Source organism: Oryzias latipes, chromosome 1, assembly GCF_002234675.1.
Source record: "Oryzias latipes chromosome 1, ASM223467v1".
Taxonomy (NCBI): domain Eukaryota; kingdom Metazoa; phylum Chordata; class Actinopteri; order Beloniformes; family Adrianichthyidae; genus Oryzias; species Oryzias latipes.
The window spans coordinates 24,971,139-24,997,008 of NC_019859.2; the positions used below are offsets into that span (position 1 = coordinate 24,971,139).

The 25,870-nt window shown below is 39.5% G+C and overlaps 1 protein-coding gene across 1 annotated transcript in view; it reads right to left on the reverse strand.

The window, feature by feature from the left end:
* The window catches only part of cacng2 (calcium voltage-gated channel auxiliary subunit gamma 2), a 108,585-nt gene that overhangs the window by 16,300 nt on the left and 66,415 nt on the right, over nucleotides 1-25,870 (reverse strand). The window contains exon 2 of the mRNA XM_004066076.4: nucleotides 17,211-17,294. Coding sequence (XP_004066124.1) covers nucleotides 17,211-17,294 — 84 coding nt within the window. The remainder of the gene's footprint in view (nucleotides 1-17,210; nucleotides 17,295-25,870) is intronic.

Here is a 25,870-nt window from a genome sequence, read left to right on the forward strand (position 1 = left end):
AATTAAGTGATCCCACATAACAAATCAAAAGGTACCCTGTAATTTGCGCATGCTAAATATGTTTGTTTAGGAAAGTGAGAGAATTAGCAGATAACGTGAAAAGACAGAAGGACGCAGCGACATCTTATCATGGCTACATTTTAAAAACCACAGAGACGGTAAAATGATCAAATAAAGTGCTGGCCGGTCTACAGTTTTATTAGCGATTCATTAGCGGTAGTTTTAGCCCACAGCTGCGTTTGAATGTGTGTTAAAGCTGCAAAGAGCGGCCACATAGCTGATCTTGTAGCCGGTTCGGCGTACATCCGCCAGATCCTATACCAGTACGCAGTACCGTACCGTACCGTACCGGCTTACTTTCAGCCCTGCTTCTGGTAGAAAAATGAGCTGCGAAAATAACTTATAGTTCAATAAAAACATTGCTCTTTAGTGTGCTAAAGGTACTGGTAATATATTATCATCTATATGGATATAGTTTACTCTGAAAGGCTTGAGAAAAGCATTATATAGGCCCTTAAAGCCTGCAGATTATTTGTTCAAATATAAACATCTATCAAACAATTCATGATATTAACTTTGAAATTATCATTAATTTTCTCTAAGCTAAAATAATAATAAAATTGAGCTATTGATGCAAAAAAAGCAACAAAAAAGTTTGCAGGAAATTGCATTAGAAAAAACTTGAAAAAATGTCAGTACGAATATTGGGATTGAGTTCTGGGTCATCATTAGAAGACTATGTTGTATTTGTTTGTTGTTATACTTAATCAATAAAAGAAAAGGTTTGGTAAAAGCCTTATTTTTCAGTATGCTAGATTTTTATATGTTTTTCGTGGATCTAGTTGCACAGGAATGGACCGAAATGGAGTGGAGCATGGAGCTTGTTGCCCGCTAACAAGTACATCACAGCTACAACTTTTTCAAGCTGCATTTTTTTCATCTGTTCCTGATTCACAACGATTAAGGATTACTCAAAAATCACATTTTAATCTTAATTTTCTTTATATATGTCCCCTATCATGAGAAAAATGCCACAAAAACATGTTAAAAGCACCAATAAAACAATTTTCACCAGAGTAGGCCTTTCAAATGAATACAAGTGTTGTATCCTCATCAAGAATTATGAAACAGGGAAAGCATTCGATTCAGAGAGTTGACAAATGGGGACTCACAATTACAAGTAGGAATATGTTTTGACTTGAGGCCCCTGTGTATGAGTCTTAAAATGTCTTAAATGGTCTTAAAACCAAATGTACAAGCCTTTCTAGTTGGGATTGCTTTTTTAAGATTGTTTCAGAATAACAGCATTATATCAACACCTTTCAGCATCCTTTCAAATCACACTTGCAATTTAAATGTATGGGCAAGCTGCCAGTCTGTGATGTTCCACTGTTCTACACTGCAGTGTTGAAGCAGCGTGGGCAAACACACAAGGCTGGTAGTCTTACAGCTGCTGTATTCCACACTTTCAAGGCTCTTTATTTTTTCCTAAACTTTCATTTTTGTTAAATTCCTCTGACTGCCAGTTTGGTTCTGCTGCAGTGGTGTGTGTTTAAAAGTGTGTTTCTGGCTGACTTATGGTTTCATTAGTCGAAGCAGTGGAGAGGCTTGTAATAGTGGCTGAATTATAGAGGCGGGGGTGGACACCACCATGGGAGCTCCCGGGGTTGTACACACACATACAGGGTAGAGCGTACACATCCTACAGTGCAGAATATCTCTATTACTTGGTCACACATATGCTATCTCAACAAGCTACTGAGTGAGCACACTCATCGATCAGACTACTGCCTACTCACTGGCGTGCTCTCTGTCTAAAGTAGGGTGTTTCCCATTCACACTGTAGACTATTCATGCAGGAACAATCCCCCCCCCCTCAAACAAAATCCGCCCACGTGGGAGAACCCAGCAGCAAAGAACATGTGGTAATGGGAGCTCAGCACATCAGCTTAAGGGGAAGACCTATATGTGGGGATCTGCAGACACATGGTCATGTAAGGCTGGAACATAATTGTTCCTTAAAAAATGTTTGGAAATGATAAGACAAAAAGGCATGTAATCGCACGCAAAACACAGCATGCCAGTGTGAGCGTTTAGGTAGCACACACACGATGTGGCTTGCTTAACCTGCCAGTCATTATCATCCCGTATTACTCATGTAAATCGTGATATGCCCCTGTGTCACTACTGGCCAGCCAAAAATAGCAGCAGTGACATCAGTGAATCAGATGATGTCAACAGTGGGTGATGTAGCCTGTCTCCTAGCGTCCCGATCAGAATTATTAGGATTGTTATATATTCAATTTTCTATTTACAAAAGTACAAATATAGAGTGCTCTCATCACATTTTTTTCTGTGGATGTAGAAAAAACTGGAACTCTTAACATGTTTTTTTGTCTTTTACTCTTGCAGTAAAAAATGTTCAAAAGTGGTAGTCGGGTTCTTTAAGCCCTACTCCAATTAAAATTGTGTTTTTTTTATGTAACATGTTCTTGTAAAATTGTTCTGCTGAAGAAGGACATTAAACTTAAGTTAGATTAAATTAGACTTAAATTTGAGTTTCTCAGTATTTCTTTATACAAATCGTTGTGAATCAGAAGCCTTTTTAGCTTTTAGCTGTCACATACACTACATTACTAAAAGTATTTTCTCACTCATCCAAATGATCAGAATCAGGTGTCCTAATCAAACACTCAAGTACGCAGACTGATTTCACAAAGATTTGTGAAAGAACGGACCGCTCTCAGGAGCTCAGTGAATTCCAACGTGCTTTCATTGCAGTTTTGCAAAATGGGTTTTTACAAAAAGTTTGGATCAGCTAATTAGAGAGGGGTCTCAGAAATTCACATATCAAATAGAATATGAATACCGTATTTTCCGGACTATAAGTCGCACCGGAGTATAAGTCGCACCAGCCCAAAAACGCATTATAAAGTAGAAAAAAACACAGATAAGTCGCACTGGACTATAAGTCGCATTTTAACTTTCACAACCTTATATGACACAATCATAGCAGACTGTTTATCTAATAATTTCACAGTAATTTTTTCTCAAACTTATTTATTTATTCCTTTCATGAAGCATCATTGGCTAACTAATACTCTGTTTTCATCCTGTATTTGTAGAAACAGTTTTCACTTTTATTGCATTTCTGAATCTATGAAATCATTGGAAAATAGAATATTATGTTGTTAGCCTTCAAGATCTAACTGTAAAAAAAAGTTTGCTGATTCTCTGAGTCACTTAACATACTCTTAACACCTAACATACCTCATACATCAAATTGACCCAGGAACATCATCTCTGTTGCTCACAAATGAACATAACAGGAGGGTTAACAATGTATTTATTTCAATTTATTTCTAATATAAGTCGCTGCGGAGTATAAGTCGCACCCCTTGCCAAACTATGAAAAAAAGTGCGACTTATAGTCCGGAAAATACGGTAGTTAGAAAGGGTTGCGCATGTAGATGGACACGTCACAAAGAAAAAGCAACAAAATTTGTCATCAGCATTTGTGTTTCACCAATGGGGAGGCAAAAAGTTTCAATAAAGGATGAACAAGTTCTAAGGTAAAAATGGCATGGCCTGAATAACGGGGCATTCAAAACCATCACAACAAATCTCCTTAAAAAAAATGGGTCTTTTAATGGTCTCATTAGGCTGACGGCCTAAGTTTAGCAAATATTGTAGCCAGAGTGTTACAGCTGTTGCCTGCCAGTCAGGTTATTAGCTGCGTGATTCCAAGTCCTGAGAGTAGACATGTCCTTGGGTAAGCCAGTTAACTCCACTTAAACTCCACTTTGTAAACCTGACAAATTGTGTAAGCTGCTCTATACTAAAGCCCTTTATGTGCATTTTAGGTGCTTAAAAAGAGGAGGGGCCACTAAAATAGCTCCAACATTTTAGGAGTTTTTTTCAGAAAACCCATTAATTACTCCAATCAAGGAATATTATACATGCTATACAAAGAATTGTATCAGAAGAAATACTTATCAAGGATATGTATTGCAAGTGAACCCTCTGTTATTGCTTTGGTGACTGTTCACTTTATGATACTTTTTGCAGACCAGCACCCTTATTGCTCATCAGAGCAGATCTGACCTGAAGTTTAGACTCCGCTGTTTCACATACTCCACACAGTAGGTTGCGCTGTGCTCCCCTTTCACTGTATTACCATGCATTAAGAAAGGAAAGAAAGAGAGCTTGGGTAGAAAACAAAATATTGAAAGAAAAATGTTGAAAGTAGACAAAAATGTTTTAGTTTATGTTGTTTTTCCCTGATGCCTTTGTTCCCCTAACTATACCCCTTTGGGATGCCTCCTTTATGGATCAGTTTTTGTTGTGTTTAATAGAGGGTCTGTTTCCAATTGGTTTATCAGATGTGTTATATGAGCTGCAGTGGACGACGAAAAGCATTAGGGAGGAGTCAAAACATCAATCCCTGCGCAACAGAAAGTTAGAAAAACTCATACAAAATTCCTTCTTTAGTCTTACAATAATAAGTTCTATAACAAAATCCAGCAATTAGACCTGGAAAATCACCTATACTTGAGGATCTAAAGTACTTTGTAATACAATACAAATTGCATAGTTTAAATAGGCCTTACATAACAGAAAAGTTGTGGTGTAAGATAGAACGCCAAAAAGGAATAGGAGTAGGACCTGGACTTGGACTATACCACTGTTTTAGGTTCTGTTCACTTTTGTTATTTAAAAGCTGCAAATAAGTTAAATAGTGACAAATGTGGAGTTTTCTTAGGTTTCTTTTTACAGTTTAAACTTATGACTAAAAATTGAAAACTGTCTTAGCAAACATTTGTGTAAATGCTAGTCTTGTGTCTGTGGGCCTGTGATGGACTGATCACCTTATCCCACCTTTTGTCTGATGTCACTTCTGATAAGTTCTTGAATCTCCTCATGCATGGACAAAATGCATAAATAAATGATGAAATTACAACAGTTCCATCAAGGTCTTGCGATAATCGTTTTATGGATTGGGTTATGTTTTACCAGCTTACTCACTGGTGACAGAAACTGTGATGATCATGCCTCTTTATAGTAGATCAAACCAGTACTGCAAATGTACATTTAATTATATATAATCTCTCTCTCTCCATCTATATATACAGTATATATATATATATATTTGACACATTTGGTGTCACGGGAAACAGTCACTTCAGTTTGGCTTTCTACTGCTTAAGCTAACTGCAGTGAACTTGCATGCCGATTTTCCTCAAGCCTTCTCATCAGAAGACGCTCCTGTCGAGATGTTAGCTTCCTCGCACGGGCTGGATGTCTCTGACAGTTGGTGCACGTCCATCTTTCATACATTTTTGGATCACTTTTGCCATAGTAGTTTTATTTATATGTAAAGGTTTGCTGATCTTAAAGTAGCCCTCATCTTTTTTTGTGTAGAGAATTGATTCCCTTTCTCAGATTTTGTAACATTTCTTTTCCATGGCGAGCCAGTGCTGACAGCATGAAATGGGAAAGGCTTTTCTTTGCTAAGTAATGCCCATTTATAGTCACCTGTGTGCTGGACACCCCTTAAATGAATTATTGGACTCCCCTGTGGTTAAATGCCTGTTAATAAGAATTCTGTAGTTTCAAGTGTTTTCTCCGAAAACTATTATTGTGGTGTGCTCATTTTTGCAAAATGGGATTTAATTATTCTGTAAGGATAACCACTTTTTTATGTGAGCAAATGAAAAATATCTTGTTTGCAATTATTAGCCCACATATGTGGGAGTATTTTGTAGTATAGTATCTCATAGAAAATGTTAATTCTGAAAGGACACAAAGGTTTTTTTGATTTCCATTCCTACGTTCCAACCAGATCAATCTGTCTGAGGCAGAATCTAAATGAATCGACCTGTACCATTGAAAAAAACGTTTCAAAAGCAGATAAATCAATAACTGAATCGCGGTGGCGCAGTGGTTAGCACTCTTGCCTCGCTGCAAGAAGGCCCCTGGTTCAAGTTCCGGCTCGGGGACCTGAAACAGAACACTAATGGGGGACCCTTCTTTGTAGAGTTTAAATGTTCTCCCGTGCATGCGTGGGATTTCTCCGTGGAGTCTGGCTTCCTCCCACCGTCCAAAAACATGCGTCATAGGTTAATTTTGGTTAACTAAATTGTCCCTAGGTGTGTATAGGAGTGTGCATGGGTGTGTGATATGTGGCCCTGCGACCTGTCTAGTTACCGGTACGGTACCTTTACCCACCATTGGATGGGAAAGGCTCCAGCAGCACAGTGACACCGAAAGGGACAAAACTGGTTTAGAAGATGAATGAATGAATGAATCGATATAGAAAAATACCATTTGGATTGAAATATGGTAGGTTTACTATAACACAAAATCGACCAAGTGCCATCTCAGTAAACAAAACATGTGATGTCATGTGTGGAAACACTGAATTTTGCAAATACATGTGAGCATGCAGTGTGGTAGAATGTTCTAATAATGTTTTGTTTGTATTATTTCGATGTGCAAAAACAACAGTAGGCTGAACTTTGTGAAGCTAAAATATAAAAGGATTTGCCATTATTTCTTGTTTGCTTGTTTGTTAGTACACACATTAAAATTAAACTTGATTATCTTGCAAGAGATATAAAGAATCTGGAAAACCTCACTTGTACTGTTCAGTACCCTGGTATTTATCTCTGAGTCACTGGTTGAATTTTTGGCTAAAGATGTGCTGGATCGATTTTAGGTAATTTAATAGGATCAAATTAAATTGTTTAAAGGATGGTTACTCCCTTAGTATCAATATTCAGAAACTTTTGCTTGAATTTATGTTATGGTAATGGAAAGTTTTATTTCAAGGACAGCAGGAGTTCAAGAGTATTATGGTAGATAGGGTACAATGTAGACTGCATGCCCCACAAACACTATTTCACTGTATGTAGGACATGAAAGAGTCTTACCAGGCTAAGGTGAAAGTTCTGCTCATGTCGTCTAACTGCTCAGGAGAGCTTGTTCCTTTTGTAGGTTCCTGATCTTATCTGATGATTAAGTCTTGCAAATTTAGGCATTCTTCCCCGTTAATTTCCGCTGCGTGGCTACAGAAGATAGTCACTGTACTGCAATTGAGTCATGGTTCCAAAATGATGCATATCAAAAGGGAAGAAAATGAGTACACCAGCACGGTAAAGTCTTATCGCTATCTTTTATTCTGTGCTGCAATGAAGTATGGGGGTGGCGACTGCTGTGGCATTTTTGTACATCTGCTGCAAGATGAGGCTGGGTGCTTGCTCTTACATAAGAGCATCTGCACATTCATCCACAAAGCGGGAGGATGAGGTGGGGGGTGGTAGCAGTGGGGCGGTAGGGGTGTGGGGTTGGGGTGTTAAGCATGAGATGGCTCAGAGATCAAGAGACTGAGGAAGATAGACTGAAAATGCTCCTGGGAAAATAGGGGGAGACAGAGAATGAACGAGTGGAAGCGTACAATACATTCAAAATGACAGCTTGAATGTATATGTCATATTGATCTATTTATGTTTCAGGCCTTCGACATTGTCTAAATGGGAACACTGGTTTTATTTTGAGACACTTAATAGAAATGTAATACATATTATATATTACATTTATGTATAGGAGCCATGCATTTAAATGTGTAATTATCATAAATATTGTTCTTTTATATACCTCCTCAAATATACACTTAAGAAATATTTTCGTGGAATACTTTGCTTTGTTTTGACATATAACTTTTCTTCAGGAAACACACAAGCAAACTTTGGTCAAAACCAAAAAAAGTTTTAGTTTGTTTTTGGAGGACTGAGGACATTACCACGGTTCACTTAGAGGGCAAATGCAGAACAGTTTGAAAAAAAAACAAAAGAAAGGATGGAAAGAATGAAATTTAAGTAAGTGTAGCAAAAACAGTCAAATAAAAAAAAGTTTACAGCACAAATCGAAGTACATTAAGAAAAAATCGGAAAAATCTAATTTGCACTAATATATTTTTTTAGGGTTTGTGGACTATATAATAGTTAATGTAATAATTGTTTGTTTGATTTTTTCAAGCTAATTTGCTCTTTTGGTTAAGCTGTACGGTTGCCTCACCTCACAGCGAGAAGTCCCTGGTTTGAATTCTGGCCGGGACCTTTCTGTGTGAGGTTTGCATGTTGTCCTCGGGTTTTTCTGTGCACTCCGGCTTCGTCCTACAGTTCAAAAACATGCTTTGTAGGTCAATTGGTGACTCTAAATTGCCTCTTGGGTATGAGTGTGTGTGATTATGTGGCCCTGTGCTAAACATGTGATCCAGAAAGGATTAGGTGGGTTGGAAAATGGATGGATGGATGATTGAACTGTATCTTGTAATATTACTCCCAAAAAACTGTTTCTGGAACTGCATGCCAATGTCCAACTGGTTTAGTCATCCTCAAAAACTTAGGATATACTGCACTGATAATCTGGCGTCACCAATTAAGCTAGGTTGACACCATCCTCTGCAACGCGCGTTTAAGCAACCACTTCCAGTGAAAAGTCTATGCAAATGGAGGTAAACATGCATTTCGAGCTTCTTTGTTGAAAACTCATGTTCAAGCATAGCTTGCAAGTATTTATGACTGTTTTCGGGCTCTACGTACAAAACTTGTAGCCACTGAATGCGTGTTGCAAGTTGAAATTGGTCAAACTTTGACCAATCACGGACTCGCATTGGGTATTGACATATGGTCCTTTTCAAAACACGTAAGGGCCAACTGTTTGAAAATTGGTCATGGAGTTGAAATTAATAACTGTGGTTTGTGCCCAGCCAGAATTATGTGACACAACATCTTTCATGTATCGGAATAGAGCTGTGAAATAGGCCTGGTGGGACATTGCACATCAAGCCTCTTCCAGCTGCCGGTGGTGGACATGCGCTACTAAACAGTAGAAAAAGAAGGAACTCAGGTTTGTTAACTCAGGTGAGAATGTTGACGAGCACAAGGCTGGAAATCATTATGTCGGGCTGATTGGGTAGAATGCCAGACAAAGGAGCGTGATACACCAGGATTGTTTCCCTAAAGAGGATTCAGCTGTAGAATCGGAGTGCCACCAGTGCAGAACTTGGTCAGGAATGGCAGCAGGCAGGTGTGAGCGCATCTGCACGCACAGTGAGGCGAAGACTTTTGGAAGATAGCCCAGTGTCAAGAATGGTAGCAAAGAAGCCACTTTCTCCCCCCAAAAAACCTGAGGGACAGATTGATCTTCTGCAAAAAAGTATGGTGAATGGACTGCTGAGGACAGGAGCAAAGTCATATTCCCTGATGAAGCCTCTTACCGATTGTTTGGGGCATCTGGAAAAAGGCTTGTCCGGAGAAGAAAAGATGAGCATTACCATCAGTCCTGTGTCGTGCAAACAGTAAAGCATCCTGAGACCATTCATGTGTGGGGTTGTTTCTCATCCAAGGGAGTGAGCTCACTCACAAATTTGCCCAAAAACACAGCCATGAATAAAAAATTGTACCAAAACACCCACCAACAGCAACTTCTTCAAACAACCCAACAACAGTTTGGTGACAAACAATGTATTTTCCAGTACGATGGAGCACCGTGCCATAAGGCAAAAATGATAACTAAGTGGCTCGGTGACCAGAACGTTAAGATTTTGGGTTAATGGCCTGAAAACCCCCCAGATCTTAATCCCATTTAGGTCAATGGGATTATTGTGGTCAATTCTCAAGAGGCGGGTGGACAAACAATAGCAATTAATAATTACCATCGAAGGCCATGGTAATTATTAATTATATCTGTAGACATTTCTATTCAGACTAAAAAACATGGAACCGTTTGGTTATTAGGGCAACATAATTCTACTTCACCTGTTGGTCCAGGAACAGGTCGAGCCCCTGCTTTTGCTGAGTTTTGCTTTGCTTCTCTGACCAATGATGCTGACTGTCCCTCGTCGGATGCCGTCTCATGTTTGTCTTCCTCATTATCTTCTGTCATAAATGCTTACTGTGGATCATGCTGCTGTCTCATCTTCCTCCTTCTAACACCTCTGTTGCTCCCCTACTATCTCGTTTGCTCCTTCTGCAGTACTTTTCTTCTTAAAATAATAATATGTATAGACTTTCTCTTCGTTCTCTGAAAATTGACATACACAAGCATCAACTAATGACTTTAGGTAACTCTGTGGAAACAGGTCAAAAACACATCAAAATGCTCCGGTGACACAACAAACCAGTCCTCTAATAGTGCCATGAAATGCGAGGCGCGTGTGACAGTGACATCCTTTTTTATGTACTGATAAACTGTCATTGCACATCCACCACCGCTGATGCTGTGATGTATTTGCAATTACATTTGCGCACAATACAGATCAGGTGATCTAAAGTCTAAAGTGCAGTAATAAGATTGTTAAAAGACACCACGTAAAATATTTAACAGGTGTGAAAAGAAATGAAGTGTTTTGGAATGTGTGTGTAAGCGTGTGTGTGTGTGTGTGCGTGTGTCCGTGTGTGCTGAAACCGGTGCTCGCACAATGCAGAAAGGGAGAGGCGAGGGCGCATCGATGTTTGCCTCTTCTGCAGCAGACAGATTGTTTGTCTCTATTTGATCCGCTAATGTCAGCAAAGCCATGCAGATGTCGCAGAAATATGTCATCTTTCTAACTGGCACACCTCAGAGCGGGGAACTAGGAATATGAGGCGATTTCAAGGGATCAATCAATGTGTGTTTAGATCCCACCCATTTTCACTGATTCTGCTGATTAAGCTCGTCATGAAATAAATAAGTCATTCTAAAAAAACAGCAATGTGAAATAAAAACAAAGCTACTTTGGAAAATATTGCTTTTGAAATCTGTGGTTCTGAAAAAAAAAACAGAATCATAATAATATCCAACATAATTAAAATTAATAATTTAAAATGCTGTTTTAAAATAATGAACAAGCAAAATGAAGCCAGAGAGGTAAACTTGACAATAAAAGAACCTGCTTGGTTTCTGATTTTTGGTAGCAGAGACTGTTCTAGATAAATATGGCAACTTGATTGGATGGAATCTAGACCAATCTGCATGAACTCTCTTTTCTGTGATTGGCTTTTTGGTGGCACAAACATCACACTAAACTGAGATGTGAATGCAAAATCAAAGATTTGAGATGCAAGACAACACATCTGACACATTTGTTTCACAAACGCAAACATTTGAAAGCAAAGAAAAAGATTTTGAAAGCCAGAAAGTTTTGTTTTTAATACTGAACATTTTGGTCACAATTTGGGAAAGTTTGATCTCAAAACTGTGCCTTCTCTTCTCAATGTGTTGGCACAAATATTAATTCATAAGAATTAGTTTGACGGAGCTGCTCAAAAACAGTGTTGTGTGAGTTTGTTGCAGTCTTGATCCCCAAAAAACCTTACTAACTTTAACAAATGTTTAAAAAAAATCTGACATTACTTTCCTCTTCTCTTCCCAGTGATCTCTCAACTACCACATAATCTCCATCCTCCAGCTGTCAGACAGGCGAGAAAGCCTCAATGGAAATGGACAGACAGATGGGTGGAAAGCAACAGGAAAAGGCACGGATGCAGGGAAAGGAGGAGGACATGAAGAAGTATGACCCACTTTGCAGGAGCCTGGAGTATTTATGGAAGAAACTGTCCTATTTGGTGAACCGCTGGGAGGGCGACAGCACTGCACTGATACCCTTCTCTTTGTCCTTCATCTCCTAAATCCTTTCATCTCTTCATTTTTGCTTTCCTTTTTAACCCATTCTATCTACCCATCTTTTAAAAAAAATCTTCACCTTTTTGGTGCAGTTCCTGTGTCAGTCCTTATCAGGTGTTGCTTGTGAAAAGTTTTCCCATCTTTGAGTCTCAGTTCTTTGACTTTACCTTGTTCTTTAACAATTTTTCCTCATCAGGTATGTTCCTCACATAGTCCCTGTCCTCTCTTATCCTCTTGTCCTCTTTATAAATCTTCCCTTTGTCCTCAGTGGATAAGTTTCCTTTGGCCTCGTTCTCACTTTTGCATTTACTCTCATTTTTTAGTTGGCACTGGCTACCTCGTATACCTCAAGACTTTAAAAAAAGATTTCTCAGATCTTTTCACTCAGACAATGTTGACTGTTCCCTTTATATATTTTAAGTTACAAAAATAAAAGCACTATAAATTTGCTTAGGTAAAAGCAACTTATATATGAGATACAGTTCCAGTGCTTAACATTGTAATCATTAAATAAACTGAATTTGACAATTTTATTACAATGGAAGACTTATTAAAATTTAAGGTAGAGTTTTTTTTCCAAGTAATACTTTAAAAAAAAGAAAGAAAAAATGTGTTCCGGTACAATGGCGGGACACGTATCGTGTCGTGAGGCCCATATCGGGACAAGTATTGAATCGCCAAACTATTGCCAATACACACTCCTAGTAATTTCTATTGACAGCAGGGCAGAAAAAGACTCGCCGCTCCATCTGATCAGCGGGTGAAGTTGAAAAAAACATGGAGGAGAATTTGATCGTTCTCCTCCCAAACTTTATGACATTTTTGACATAATTATTGTTTTAATTTCTTCCTTCCATGTGCTAATACGGGACAGCAAGTCATAAACTGGGTCACAGTGAGACAAAAGTACCACCGAAAGCGGCCGCCATTCAGACAGCTCCTGCAATAGATGGTGAACCTCACCATAAACAAAAAGACTAAATAATACCATAAACCCAGACAAGAGAGGCAGCTGACACAAATTTGATGTAAAATACGTTTTTTTGTTTGATTTTTGTCTGCTACGGAGCCCGTGACCTGACATGAGTAAAAAAAACAATGAATTCGTTCCCACTAAATAATTAAGTCGTTCCCATGAAATAATTCACGTGATAAGTCGTTCATAAACACGGAAGTGAACAATACTTGGATTTACAGCAGATACCTTCACATTTCTGTCTGTGTGTCTCTCAGGACAATGCATGGAAGACACGGAGGATGTTTAGAGATTGGATTTATTTATTCTAAAAACCTCTACAAAAGCATCTGTAATCGCATCTCCATGTCTGGAGACTGTTCATTCACAGTCTTTCCTGGTACTCACTCTGTCCTGCTGCAAAAGCTGCTTTCCGCTGCAACATCCGTGTCTCTGTGACCCACATTAATTCAAGTGGGGAAAAATGATAAACAAGAATCAAACTAGGGGATCTCGCTCTGCTGCCCGGCATAGAGTGCTCCGGCCGGCAGCGGAGCTCACTCTGCGCCTGCAATCTCTCTCTCTCTTATTGTGACTGCACTTTATGATTTGTCATTCTTTTTTTTCATTTGTTCATCTTCTAATCCGTTTCTTTCTTTTCGGGGCCTATTCCGGCCACTTGTGGGCGAAGGCAGGGGACACCCTGGACTGGTTAAGTCTGTCGCAGGGCCACAATCACACACCCATGCACTATCACATTTACACCTAGGGACAATTTAGAGTAACCAAATAAACCATGAGGCATGTTTTTGGACGGTGGAAGGAAGCTGGAGTCCCCGGAGAAAGCCCATGCACGGGGAGAACATGCAAACTCCACACAGAAAGCTCCCCCACGGATGATCTGTTTCAGGTCCCCCAGTGAACCAGGGGCCTTCTTGTTGTGAGGCATGAGTGCTAGCCACTGCGCCACTGCAGATGATTTGTCAATAAGGTCTAATAAGGTCACTGTGAGACACAAAGAAGCAGGTAAAACATGAAGAGAAATGTAGTGGTGTGTATTGGTGTAAGTTGTTGTTTTCATTTTTGTAAACCATATCTTCCACACTATAAGGTGCATTTTAAAGACTTAATGTTTTTCTAAAAAAGTGCACTTTATAATCCTGAGTACCTTCTGCATGGATTGATTCTGGTTGATGATATCGGAGGTACTTGTAAATATGCTAACGTGGCGAACGTGTAGCAGTATCAGATTGTGGTTTTTAAATGTGTTGCTAGAAAGGCTGGGAGTTGGTGTTGAAAGAATGCAGGGAACAGCACCAGGACTTTGGCACAGTGGCGTGCAAAGGGGGACCCTCAGGCTCCACTGGACAACACAAGGGGCAAGGGAACAAGAGGCACACCATCTCCAGACCACAGGACATGTCCCCAGTTTAAACCTTGAGTATGCTCAAATTTATGCTCGGATTGAGCAAAAAGGTTACATTTTATATGACACTGTGAGCTAAACATTTATTAAAACATGCAGTAAAAGGGGGTTATAATTTCCAATGTCAGTGTGGTTGATGTCGCCCTGTCTGATCATTTCTGTGTGTTCTTTGACCTGTCCGTTGCTCCCAAACCACCACTTGGTCCTGCAGTTGTTCGAAGGAGACACATAAATGAAAACACCAGGGCACAATTTGCAGAATTGGTAAACTTTGAAAACGCCTCTGGTGCTAATGTTAATGAATTAGTGAACTCTGTTACTTCTTGCATTTTGAATCTTCTGGATGCCATTGCCCTATGAAGATAAAAATCAGAAAAGGTAGAGAAGCTCCCTGGATGAACGATGATGTGGTCAGGGCACAGAAAAGGCAGTGTTGCAGAGCTGAGCGGAGCATGTCAAAACTCCAAGTTCATCACGAAATGTATAAGGGGGAGTTGTACACCTACAACCAAATCTTATGCAGAACAAGAGAAAGATACTTTTCTGAAATCATTGGAAGTTGCAGCAGCAACTCTCGCGTCTTGTTCGCAACGGTAAACAAATTAACGAACCCTCCAGCTCAGCTGCCATTGGAACTGGTTTGCACATCTAAATGTAATGAGTTTGCTGTATTTTCAATGACAAGGTTCAAGGCATTAAAAAAGTCATAAACTCCACAACAAAAATAACTACCCAACAGCTACCAAGTCACTCTAAGCCAGGGGTCGGGAACCTATGGCTCTTTTGATGGTCACATGTGGCTCGCAGACAAATCTTTAATTATGCTTTTTTTTATCATTAGTCCAGTCCTTCTCGGGCGCGATGCGATGCCAGAGGCGCGCAGTAGTAGCGGTGCTTGGAGAGAAAAATCTGCGCCAGCACCATCAGTTACTATTATCTATAATTTCACAGAGTTTGTACCAGCTGGAAACCTGTGAATTGCCGTGCCTAAAAGTGCGCGCTCCCGTCTCTGAGAAAGAGCGCGCAGTTGCGGGGACGGGATGTGTGAGGAAGAAAGCAGAGGGTGGGGCTGAGGTGTTGTGGGGACAGGCAGCAGGTGAACCGCGCAGGGATTGTAAATACGTAAAACCCGCTGCCCGTCACTCACTGCAGTGTGTGAGTGTGTGTTTGTCTCCCCGTATGCATGTGAGCGTCTGCCTCACATCTAAAGAACAGTCAGACATAAGATCACGTTTAAAGTCTCAATGCCTGCATGAAGCAGAAACTCACCACGTATCAACCAGACTAGACCATCAGCAAAACTACCACGAGAAATACTCATCATTTATTAGCAATAGCATAACAATGTTATTAAAAATAATCCACAGACTTATTGTACTTTAAAAGTGTTGAAATTACATCAAATGCACACATTCACTTGTATATTTAGTTTCAAACATATCGTTGCGGTCTGAGTTGGACTGGGTGGCTGTTGGGCCGCGTTATAAGTTCTGGAGTTCTTGAAACGCATCAAGCAGAGATCTGATTGGCTCTCAGTTCTGTCGCTGAGCCTGTTGTTAGGTAGTTTGGACCAATGGGGTTCAGCTATGGGCCGAATAAGGGAAATGGGAGGGCTGGAGCGGGAGCAGGGGAATATAAAGTTGGGAGAAGCGCTCTCGTCTCGTGTCGACAGGAGAGATTCAGGAGTTGCTGAATTAATTTTACGGCGTTTGTTGTGGTCTACAGTAACCAGAATAAAGAACCTTAAAAGAGGTTAAGTCTCCGTGCCTCAGTGTGGGAAAGGGACGCTACATTATTGTATGGCTCTTTTTAAATTACATTTAAAAATATGTGGCGTTTTATGGCTCTCTTGGCCAAAAAGGTTCCCGACCCCTGCTCTAAGCTGACTCACTTTGTAACTGTAACTGACTGATAAACACCTTTCTTAGTTCGTCTGCATGCTGCCTTGATGTGTTTAGATTTCTAAAGTATGTACTGAACATTTTGTCAGCAACAATTACTCAAATAGTTAACATGTCGCTTCAATCTGGAACATTTCCAGAGGCCTTAAAAACTGCAGTCATTAAACCTTTCCTGAAGAAGAGCAATCTTGATGTCACAGTAGTGAATAATTACAGACCCATCTCAAACTTGCCATTTTTAGGAAAAGTCCTAGAAAAAGTTGTTTTCCAACAGCTCACTGATTTTCTCTTAACAAAAAATTCATTTGATGTTTTACAGTCAGGTTTTAGACCCCATCATAGAACAGAAACTGCTCTTATCAAGGTACCTAACGACATCTGCCTCAAACACTGACGCTGGCAAAGTCACTGTCTTAATCCTGCTAGACCTGAGCGCTGCTTTTGACATTGTTCTTCATGGGATCCTTTTAAAAAGACTCAAAGACTGGCTTGGAATTTCTGGCTCTGCCCTTAGTTGGTTCAAGTCCTATCTAGAAGACAGGAAATATTTTGTTGAAATTGGGGGTTGTGTCTCATGTTCATGGCCTTGAACTGTGGTGTGCCCCAGGGATCAATCCTGGGACCCCTTTTGTTCAACCTCTACATGCTGCCACTAGGTCAGTTAATTCGCAGTAATAACATATCTTATCAGAACTCTGCAGACGATACTTAGATCTATGTGTCACTGACAGCAGGTGAAAATGGGGCAGTGGATTCACTTAGTTGTTGCATCCAACAGATCAGTGCTTGGATGCAAAACAACTTTCTCCAGCTAAACTCAGACAAGACTGAAGTTATTGTCTTTAGTCCACAGAAACAAGGAGAAAGTGTTAGCAGTTACCTTTCATTCTCTGTCTCTAACAGCTTCAAATCAAGTCAGAAACCCAGGGGTAATCATGGACTCTGACCTGCACTTTAACAGCCATATCAAGTCAGTAACATCAGCAGTATACTTATACAATATACATTATTGCTACTTTATGATTTAAAAAAACAGGTTGGAACCAATTTCTGTATTTATTTTTTAAAGACAAAAGAACTGTGCTGCATTTCACAAAGGAATTACAGAAACATCCGTAATTGTTTCTTTCCCTTGTACAAAAGGTTTTGTGGCAAAGTGTAAAGTAACAATGACGCATTAAAATTCACCTTTGACTCCTGAAAAAATTGGCACACAACTAAAAAAGATCTTTCGAAAATATAAATGGATGAAAGTACTCACGTAGAAAGTATTCTGAAGCGTCTGCCTCATAATCAGCATCTTCTGGGAAGTGATCTATCTGCTTACACATGCCTTTAAAAGATCCTGTGAAGGAGAAAAAACAAATAAATTCATTAACATTATGCAAGAGAAAATCCTTATGTCTAAATAAAGGTTTGATGTATTTTATTTTGTTTATACAGTCTTTTAACCCTAAATGTGTGAAATGGCTTACTACAGTGTTCCCCTGCGTATTCGCGTTTCACTATTCGCAGATTTTTTTCAGTCACGTGACTCCTCCGGTTCATCACAAAAACTCAGCTTAAGACACTGGTATGAGACTTTTGCATCCAAAGGAGGTGCTGCGGGGGAGGAAGGGAGCGGAGATGAAGAGCATGCCCGCCCCTCGGCTTCCTTGATGGCTGCTAAGGAATATTTCACAGCTATTTTCACCGGTTCCTCAATCGCTACAAACCAAAGCTTGTGCCCCTGCATGGAGAAATATCATCAGCTAGCTCAGAAGCGGCTGCAAAAAAATCCTGATATGCTGAGGAAGATAATCGAGGAGAATAATTATCATCTTGAGCAGGTGTTTAATTTGGATGAAACCGGCCTCTTCTTGAAGAAGATGCACTTTCGCACTAAACTGATGACGGAGGAAGCACAAACTCCTGGTTTTAAGGCACCGAGTGACACACCTAATGTGTGTTATAAAGTAAGCTACTGCACAGTCTATTGCTCTGATGAAAAATGATTAAAAAAACTCTTTATGTTGAACAATATTCCAGTGTTCTTTAACAAATATTTTACAAAGCATCAGAAATGTTTCAGAACTGTTTTTGAGGAATAAGGATTGGTGACAGACATTCTTCAGCTGCGGTTGGTTCTCCGTATTCGCATATTATTCACAGGTGTCTCTTGTCCCTAAGCCCTGCAAATAAGGCGGTAATACTGTTTTTTAATTAATGTAATAGTGTCCCGTATTTTCTGTACTGTAAGGTGCACTTAAAAGCCTCAATATTTTTCAAAATATAATAGCGCACCTTATATTTTAATTAAATCTGGCTGTGCCTACTGATGTGGAAATAATTTTGAGAAGTACACGGCACTCTGTCAGAACATTAGTCTGTTTTTTAAAGCTGCAAATAAATTTAGGTGTTATTGTACACACGCTTAAGTGGTTAACATGTAGCAGTGTTGGACTGTGTTTTGTGTTTTTTTGGGTGTTACCAACAAGATTAGGAGTTAGTGCCGTCACGGTAACTTTTGTTTAAGCAGCGTCAGTCGGCTTTTAATGTGTTGCAAACAATGTTGGAAGTTACAGGGAGCCTATTGTGAGTACGCTAATGTGTAGCTGTGTCAGACTGTGCTCTCTTTTACATGTTGTAATCAAAGTTAGGAGTAAAGGCCTGTTCACACCGGGACGAATTTTGCCGGCGATTTTCGCCGACGTTTAACGCCTCGTGACTAAACAAAGGGCACCAACGAGAGTGTGCACACCGACGCGAAAAAACGCCACGCGTTAAAGCGTCAAAAAAAAAACCGCCTCGGGTTCGTTTTTTTTTTTCGACGCGTCGCGTCGAAATCTACTCGACCAATGAGAATGGCGCATTTGCTCACGTGTCTGGAGCTTCTGAAGTTACAGTAAAACACAACTTGGGGGCGCTCAAACACAAAACTGCCTTGCTGAGCACACATACCAGCGAAGAAGATAGACGCCAAGTAGCGTCTACACAGCCGCAAAGCAATAATGACGGACATTCTAAAATATCCCCGAACCAAGCACCAGTTGGAGCAACTGGTGCTTGAAATATTCATGTTTTCTTTGTTTGATTTTGACAAGCGTGTAAATACTTGCTCTCTTCTTCTGAGTGAAAAGCGACTTTAAGAAGCGTAAAGTTGCGCAGCGCCAACTTGTGTACAGGAGTATTTCTGTTTTACATTAAGCGCCATCTAATGTCAGGGAATGAAATTGCATGTTCACTCCACTCATCGTCAGCGAAAATCGCCTGGGTGTGAACACAAAAAACGTGGCGAAAAACGCTGGCGAATAACGCCTGGCGTATATTCGTCCCGGTGTGTACGGGCCTTAAGAATAGTCACAGTAGCGTTTGTTTTTGACGTATCTGTCTGTCTTTTTTTTATGTTACAAACAAGGTCGGAAGTTACAGGTATCGTGAATAATCCTGTGGCTAATCTTTCTAATGTAGTGGGTTACATTTTAGACTAACTGTAAATATGTTAATAAAGTCTGAATGACTGATGGACTTATCTCTGACTTTTTTGTCTAACTTAAGGCTCCTCATGGTTTGGTGCGTCTTTATCTGACAAATTTGAAAATAGACCATCTATTAACAGTGTCCCTTATAAACTGGTGCGCCCTACAGTGGGGAAATTACGGTATTAACTACTAATGAAAATAGATGACATTACAATAGAAAAAAAAAGTCAGAGAGAGGGAAAAATTCTTTGGAGGTTAAGAAAAAAAATACACATAAAAATGTTGTAAAGTTGATTTAAGACTATTTTCTTAAAAAAGCAAGATATTGCTGTAAATATAAAAAGAACAGCACAAAAAAGACAGTGAGTGCCTAAAAAGATGCATGTCTTACAATACGAGTGTGTGGGAGTGGTGATGATATTGAAGGAGGGAGGAGAGAATGAGCCACATGTAAATAAAAGAGAGAACAAACATGGAGGTGAAGGTGCTAGTCATCAAGGCAGACTGCTGCAATACACGTGTTTGCCTGTGTGAAGCTTGGGTGTCTGCAAGTGGTAATTGCATGCCCTCCCAATTAAAACAGCTTTTGATAAACAGCAATCGAAGGACAAAAGAACTGTTGCCCTTCTATACACACGCTTCATGAGTCACACTAAGGGAGCTGACACACAAAAACACACTACTGCTCCAGACCTCTGGTCAAAAGCTTCACTATGGTTGTAACTTCAGTCATTAGTTAGGTATTAAAATATATAAAACATAATTCATTATATACTCTGTACAGTGAAAAAAGCCTGAGTAGGGTCCTTGTATATTAGTAGTCAAGATAAAAAGCTGTTGTAGTATTAAACTAGACGTGTTTTTTTTTTCTTAACTGGAGTTTTGGTGGTAATTTAATTTCACCTCTAGTGGAAATTAAAGCGGTTTTACAGAAAAGTAGACCAACAAACTATCAAGTACCATTAAAACACTGTGTAATAAATATCCTTGCTAAAAGTTAATAAAATAAGGGCTTCACAGGGGTCTCTGGCTTATTTTCACAGTCCAAAAACATGCATCATAGACTAAATTGTCCTTAGGTGTGACTGTGTGTTGTGACAGGCTGACGACCTGTCCTGGATGTACCCCACCTTCGCCCAACAATAGCCAAGTTAGGCCCTAGCAGCCAGTGACCCTAAAAGGAAGGCCGGTGTCCAACAAGTTTTCCAGCCAATCGGCTATTAAAGCTCCCTATTTGCTAAACACACCCGATCCAGGTTAACAGCCTAAAGGCCCGTACACACCGGGACGAATATTCGCCAGCGTTTTTCGCCACGTTTTTTGTGTTCACACCCAGGCGATTTTCGCTGACGATGAGCCGAGTGAACATGCAATTTCATTCCCTGACATTAGATGGCGCTTAATGTAAAACAGAAATACTCCTGTACACAAGGTGGCGCTGCGTAACTTTACACTTCTTAAAGTCGCTTTTCACTCAGAAGAAGAGAGCAAGTATTTACGCGCTTGTCAGAATCATACAAAGAAAACATGAATATTTCAAGCACCAGTTGCTCCAACTGGTGCTTGGTTCGGGGATATTTTAGAATGTCCGTCATTATTTCTTCGCGGCTGTGTAGATGCAACTCGGCGATTATCTTCTTCGCTGATATGTGTGCTCAGCAATGCAGTTTTGTGTTCGAGCGCCCCCAAGTTGCGTTTTACTGTAACTTCAGAGGCTCCAGACACGTGTGCAAAAGCGCCATTCTCATTGGTCGAATAGATTTCGACGCAACGCGTCAAAAAAAACAAAAACGAACAAGAGGCGGTTTTTTTTTGAAGCTTTGACGCGTGTCGTTTTTTTCGCGTCGGTGTGCACACTCTCATTGGTGCCCTTTGTTTAGTCACGAGGCGTTAAACGTCGGCGAAAATCGCGCGCGAAATCCGTCCCGGTGTGTACAGGCCTTTAGATAGAGAAGGATTTCTGTAAAACCAACAGGAGGCCGGCCCCCGAGGCCTTGAGTTTGACACCAATTGCCCCAATGTGTGACTGTGAGTGTGGGTATGATTGTGTGACCCTGTGACACACTGGCAATCTGTTTTAGTTTATCCCACCTTCACCCAACAGTGTCTGGGATAGGCTCCAGCAGCAATGCAATCCCAAAATAGGTTTGGGTATTGGATTGAAGTTATTATTGGGTGTCATTAAACATTAAACACGCTCACTGTTAATGTTTTTAGTAGATCTGAAATCCACAATCTGCCTGATTAAAGGGCATATACCATGCAAAATCAAAATGTTGAGCTTTTAAGTGTATTATAATGTTCATTTTCACGAAAAGAAACCCCAGAGCGATATTTTGATCCGTTCATGCATTTCTGAGTATTCCTCTAAAAACCTACACTCTGACCACCAGCCCCTCCCAATACATGAAAACGAGCGGGTCCTCACGAGCTAACATAGACAAGTGAGAACAGCCCGTTCCAGGAAGAGTCTGCGCTGCCAGCACCACCCCCAGGTTAACACCCACTTCCTCTGTGGAGCTAGCAGTGTTCGGCAAAAACTCTTTCCTTTTATATGCACAATGCACATCTATCTTCACAAAAGTTTGGATGTTGTTTGTTTTCGTAGGTGAGACACAGACACAATGCCAATGCTGACACTAGGTTGACGTCATGAAATGGGCAGTACTGACAAGAAGCTAAAGCCGGGGCGTCAGAGATCAATTCATCTTACTTCCAGGTAAGAACTCAGGAAAATAACCTTTTCATTGAAAAATGGTTCTTTTGTGTGTTGTTATGTTGACTAGATGCATAACGCCACTCTAAAAGAGGTAAAAACAACATGGCTTCTGATTCTTTTATGTCCAATTTGAATTTATACCCTAGTTACAAACACAGTAAACAGTTCATTGAGCTAAATGGGATTCTTTTGTGATTTAAACCTCACCTATTAGCATAAACTGATGATTCTGTCTTGTAATGCAGTTATTTTGGGACATCATAATATTATTCAGCCTGTTCCTGTCATTGTCATTATAGTGAACCATGCATGCAATTATAGGTGGCATAACACATTCCCTATAGTGGTTGCCAGGTGATGTAGAAAGTAGAAGATAAAGACACGCTGCTTCCAAAACTCCCACAGATTTAATTACAGTTGTCTTTGTTTCTGGATTTCACTTTTAATGGATAGATGGATGGATATACACTAAAGTGTTCATTTGATTATCACATAATGTGTTAAATGCACGCCAACACCACTAGGTAGGAACTCCATAATATTAGTCCCTCTCCACCAACACTGCTCTCTGTGTCTCTCCCAGCCTCCAACACATGCCCACCCACGCTGCACCACAAGCACATGTAATCTGGAATTGCATTTTCCCTTCCTTCTCTTTTCTACATCTCTCATGCACAACCCCCTTCATCTCTTTTACTGACTCTCCTATCTGCCTCTCACATACATACATGAGCCTGTACCCTGAAGACCAAATTCCCATTTGAAGTGAGCTGGCAGCTCAGCCCTCCGCTGCTCCTCTTCCTCCTAACAACCTCTGAATTACAAATCAATCTCTTGCTTCATTGTCGATTTATAAAAAGACCATTTTTACATGGTAACACTGGAAAAGATTTCCTTCTCAAAACAGGTTAAAAGATACATAATATAGGATCTTTTTCTTTGTTTAAAAGAGTGAAAAAGTCTGACAATGGAAATAGTAAAATATGTCTTGGTAAGATTTATTTTAAAAAATGGTGATGTCCTGCCCTTTTAAGACTAAATTAAGCGTTAAAGCACTCATGTTTAAGTATTTTGCTCTGGAAATTGGTAATATTAGGTCTTAAAATAAAGGTGCCTTGCTTAGTTTTTTCCCACGATTTTTAAAGTTTATACACTTTCCCCTCAAATATATCCTATTTTAGGTGCTACAGTACATGTACAGTACATGTACAGACTTCTTTCTAAACTATAATATCTCAAAAATAGAACTAAAATTACGTGGTCTAAAATAAATTTAGATTTATTTAAGGACTTTGTTATTTAATTTCTGTACCGGCGTATAAAAGTAAAAAAAGAAAATACTTATGAATTCTCAACTATGTTTTTGAGGTTTCTATACTGCAAATTATTTTGAGTAACAATGTGTAAATAGTTGTAGATATACCATAGATAAGATGTCATGCATAGATTTTTAATGTATATGTTTTCCGGTGGAAATGAAATAAAAAAAGAGAAAAACAATGTCTGAAAAAATAATGATTGATTATGAGACAAACACAACAGTCTAGTTTCCCTAAATCAGGCAAGTCTGTTTCTTGAATAAAACCACCTATCATTCACAAATAAAACCTCATAGAAAAATAATGTAAAGTTAAAAAAAAATCTTGCTTCTTTTTAAGTATTGCTTTAAATAATTAATCTTTAAAAGATGTTTTCAAGATCAAATGACTCAAGGTTTATCGTCTTGTCGTTAGGCCTTACTGAAGGTGGTTTTGCCTTAAGTCAGATATTTACACTAAAAACTAGACCAAAATACTTGTGGTGGTGATATTTGGTGATATTTTGTGTTTTTGCTGTGCACTCAAAAAATCTGACAATTCGAGGAATTAAGTAATGTGGAAATTGACAGCTCTTGTGCTGCCTCTCATCTTTGTGCCTGCTGTAAAACCCACTCTGAGAAACACCTCCACATCTTCTCCAACTGCTCCTCAATGCTGTCATAATGAAGTGTTGCCCTTCCAAATTGCCTCTCGAAAATTATGCATTCTTCTCGGAGCAGATATGATTACTATGATACCAACCTGCACCTTTAGGGATTAAGACCATCCGGTCTCCCACTTTTCTTAGCTGCTAGGGATGACCCTCACAGTCTCTCAAAAGATTATCTATATCAATAAGAGAGACCCTGGCGAACCTCCTGAGTAGTCGGAGGTCATTCAGAAACATGCTCATTGGCTGACCACATAGCTGTAAAGAATGAGTTAATGTAGTGTGATAAAACACTTACAGACAGCCTTTTATGAAATATTAACATCTTAACCCTCTCAATGAGGTATAGAAAATGTGTGCAAGACCAGCAAATAAGATGTGTCATTGCCCTTCTCTAGGCAGGCATGGTGTTTTATGCAAATACATGGCAGGCTGTCTTTATTCCCGATGTAAATTCTGTCTCAGTGTATCTGCCATTGAAGTAATGCCACAGCTGCAAAGGTGGATGAGCATTGGAGTAGATTTGTTGCACAGTAGACAGTAGCTCACTGTAGTGAATTACAAGTGTGAAGCACAGAAAATGTTTCTCTTTTTTCTTAAAGACCCAATTCCATTGAAGATTTTGGTTTTGCTGTTTTTAACATGTTCTTGTGGCATTTTGCCGATGATGGAGGACATATATAAAAGAAAATTAAGATTAAAATTGTATTTCTGTGTATTTCTTTATTAAAATTGTCATAAATCAGGAGCAGAATAAAAAATAAACACAGTTTGAGAACTTATTTGTTACACAGAAAATACACTGGGTGGGCAACAAGCTCCCTGATCAGCTCCATTCTGTTGCATCCACTTGTAGACGTCTATGTCCATGTACGTCTTTGCTTTCCTTGTCCCAGCTGGAATATGGTACAAAACTGTACAGCTGCCTAGCTTCAATATCACTTGCATTTTTTATTGAACTGGTAATGTTAGGTTGGAGGTGGGGGGGGGGGTCTATAAACTAAAAGGGAACATGTAAACAGATGGGTAATTGGAAGTGGGTTACGGGTATGCTCCGTACCAACAGCCCCACCCACCAACTCAGATGGGAATCTCTAATGCCCCTCTACAGAAACTATGCCCTAGAAAATGACATCTAAAAACTCAAGTTTTGGGATTTTACCAAAAAAAGGTATGATCACAGTTAAAAGACCATTGAGAACGCTTTTACAATGGATCAAAAGATGATCAGAGTGGGACTGTAACACTTTTTTCTTGACTACAAGATACTCCTCCTCCTTAATTTGTCATAAACATTTCTTTGTCTGTTCCATTAGCACTACTCAACAATGCAAATTGTAAAAAATAATTTGAAACTAAAGACATTACATGTTCATTTAGATTTCTGTCATTCACTCTTAAATCTACATAAGAAACAGACTTGTAAAGGAAACATTTAAACAGTTTTAAATGTTGTCCTGATTAGGGCTGCTGATAAATCAGGGTCTACTGGATCAAGCTATCTGAGATTAAATAAAAAGAAACAAAAGTCATCTTGGTCTAGTACAGAACCGTCCTGGAAGCCCACCAATTGTTATATCCTACTGGGCTGGAAAATGTAATCAGTTGTGGTAAACAACATTATAAACTGGAGCGCACTTTTTTTTAAAGTTTGGAATCATAATGAAGCCAATAATGCATGGAACATCTTTGAAAAGTTTTCACATGTCATGTAACACTTAAACATGGAATGTCAAATGCTATGTTTGTGTCCAACAGTGTTTGGGGTACAAA